This window comes from Rhinopithecus bieti, unplaced genomic scaffold (assembly GCF_001698545.2).
Source record: "Rhinopithecus bieti isolate Rb0 unplaced genomic scaffold, ASM169854v2 scaffold_75914, whole genome shotgun sequence".
NCBI lineage: Eukaryota > Metazoa > Chordata > Mammalia > Primates > Cercopithecidae > Rhinopithecus > Rhinopithecus bieti.
In genome coordinates this window covers 21,529-23,717 of record NW_016827852.1, presented here as the reverse complement: position 1 = coordinate 23,717, position 2,189 = coordinate 21,529, and the positions used below count along the sequence as shown (strand labels likewise).

The following is a 2,189-nucleotide window of genomic DNA, read 5'->3' as shown; positions in this document are numbered from 1 at the left end:
AGCAGCTGATGTGAGCTGAGAGCATTGCAAGGATGGGAATAGGTCTTCCCTTTTAATTTCCTAAAGTAGAGCTGAAAGCTTTTACGTATGTAGCACTCAAGCTAATGGCTTTCTATCTGAAGGTTGTACTTCTGTTCTCTGGCTCTTCTTGCTGAGGAGGGCTTCCCATCTACCAAGCTTAGCTTACACATTATACTAACATTATGACCCTCTTTGCCAATTGGATTGGATATGAGCTGATTGGTGTTACAGAAATGTGTTATACAACAAGCAAGCTTATTTTTCCAGTGCAATTACTGAGTTTTGCTTGGTTTCTTCTTTTCTGCATGGTCGCCCCGGTCCACTGAAACTTTTTTTTTCTTCTATTAAAATATAACCAACTTTTGACATTGTAATAGTGTCAAAGTCATCATGAATAATACAGAGTGCTTCCATACACCCTTCCAGATTCTGCACCTGTTTAAACATTGCCACACCTGTTGTTCATTCTTTCTCCATATAATTAATTCTTCTGACATTAGGAGAAGTTACAGATAACCTATGTCTTTTTACCTAAGTGTCTCAGTGTGTTTCCTTAGAACAAGAACATTCTCTTATATAACCACAGAAGAATTTATCAGTATCAGGAATTATAACACCTTTGATGACATTGACATTATTGAAAAAGACCAGTTTTGTACAATATTTCTCAAACTGGGCTTACATGCCTTGACTGTTACCATCAGCAGGCAATTCACTTTTTAAAAGAAATTGTGGAAAAGTTACCATACAGTTTATCATCTTAACCATTTTGAATTGTATAGTTCATTAGTAATGAGTGTTTTCACATTGTTATGCAACCAATCTCCAGAATTTTTTTCTTTTCATGAAGCTGAAACTCGGTACGCACTAAAAACAACTCTTCTATTTCTTCCTGCTCCCCTGCCCTCACGGTCATCATTCTACTTTCTGTTTCTGAGTTTTAATACTCTACGTAGCTCATGTAAGTGAAATAGCACAGTATTTTTCTTTTTGTGACTAGCTTATTTCACGCAGTAATGTCCTCAAAGTTCATCATGTTTTAGCATGTGGCAAAATTGTTGTTTTTAAGGCTGAATAATATAGCACGGTTTGTGTATACTAAGATTTTGTTGATCCGCTCATCTGTTGATGGACAGTTAGGTTGTTTTCAACTTTCAACTACTATGAACAATACTTCTTTGAATATTTGTGTACAAGTTTTGTTGGGGGCTTATGTTTGCATTCTCTGGGTTGTATATCTGGGACTCAAATGGCTGGATGACAGTAACTCTATGTTTAACTTATTGGAAACTACTAAGTTTTTCCAAAGTGACTGTACCGCTTTACAATCCTCCCAGTAAGGTCGGAGTGTTACAGTTTCTCCGCGTCTTCACCAATACTACTTAAATGTTTTTTTTTTTAATATGACTATCCATTCTACTAGTGTTAAAGTGATATGTTAATATGGTTTTGTTTGCATTTCTTTGATGGCTAATGATGCTGAGCAATTTTTCATTTGCTTCCTAGCCATTTATCTGTTTTTGAAGAAATGTCTGTTAACATCCTTTGCTCATTTTTATTTATTTGTCATTTTATTATTCAGTTATATGTGGTCAATGCTTGTATTCTCTTTCCATTGTTTGGTTTTGTTTTTTGTTTTTTTTTTTTTTCCTCTCTGTCTCCAGTGGATGAAGGAGGATATATTGACTTGAAGTCTCTGGATAGGAAACGCTTCCCTTCATATTTTATGTTGGCAGTTAAGGAGTCCTGATTGATCATTAATCAGTCAGTCCAGTTCTAGTTATAAATTATAATATTTGATCTCAGCTTGAGATTTGTGGATATAATTTTTATTTATGTAAAATAGTACTCTTCGGCAAATGTGAAACATTAACAGCACGTGAGTTACATTTTATTTTAGTCTGTGTCTTTTTTCTTTTCCAGATAGAACAGCTGTAGAAAAATTACAAGCTGTTTGTTTGGACCATGCAAAAGTTGGAGAAGGCAAACTTAGTCCACCTCTTGACTCTCTTTTCTTTGGTCCTTCTGCCTCCCAAGTTCTGTACCTAACAGAGGTTGGTTTTTGCCTTTGCAAAAATATAATTTTTATATTATATGGTAATGTCAAGAACACTGATAAGACTGTAAAGGAAGTTTTTAAAATAGTCAAGAATTTCTTAGCAGTGATG

At 34.8% G+C, this 2,189-nt stretch overlaps 1 protein-coding gene across 1 annotated transcript in view; it reads left to right on the top strand.

The window, feature by feature from the left end:
- Positions 1 to 1,944: 1,944 nt before the first annotated feature.
- The window catches only part of LOC108523504 (probable ubiquitin carboxyl-terminal hydrolase FAF-Y), a gene marked incomplete at its 5' end in the record, with an annotated part of 21,763 nt that continues 21,518 nt past the window's right edge, over positions 1,945 to 2,189 (top strand). The window contains one exon of the mRNA XM_017864146.1: positions 1,945 to 2,075. Within this exon, the coding sequence (XP_017719635.1) occupies positions 1,945 to 2,075 (131 nt within the window). The remainder of the gene's footprint in view (positions 2,076 to 2,189) is intronic.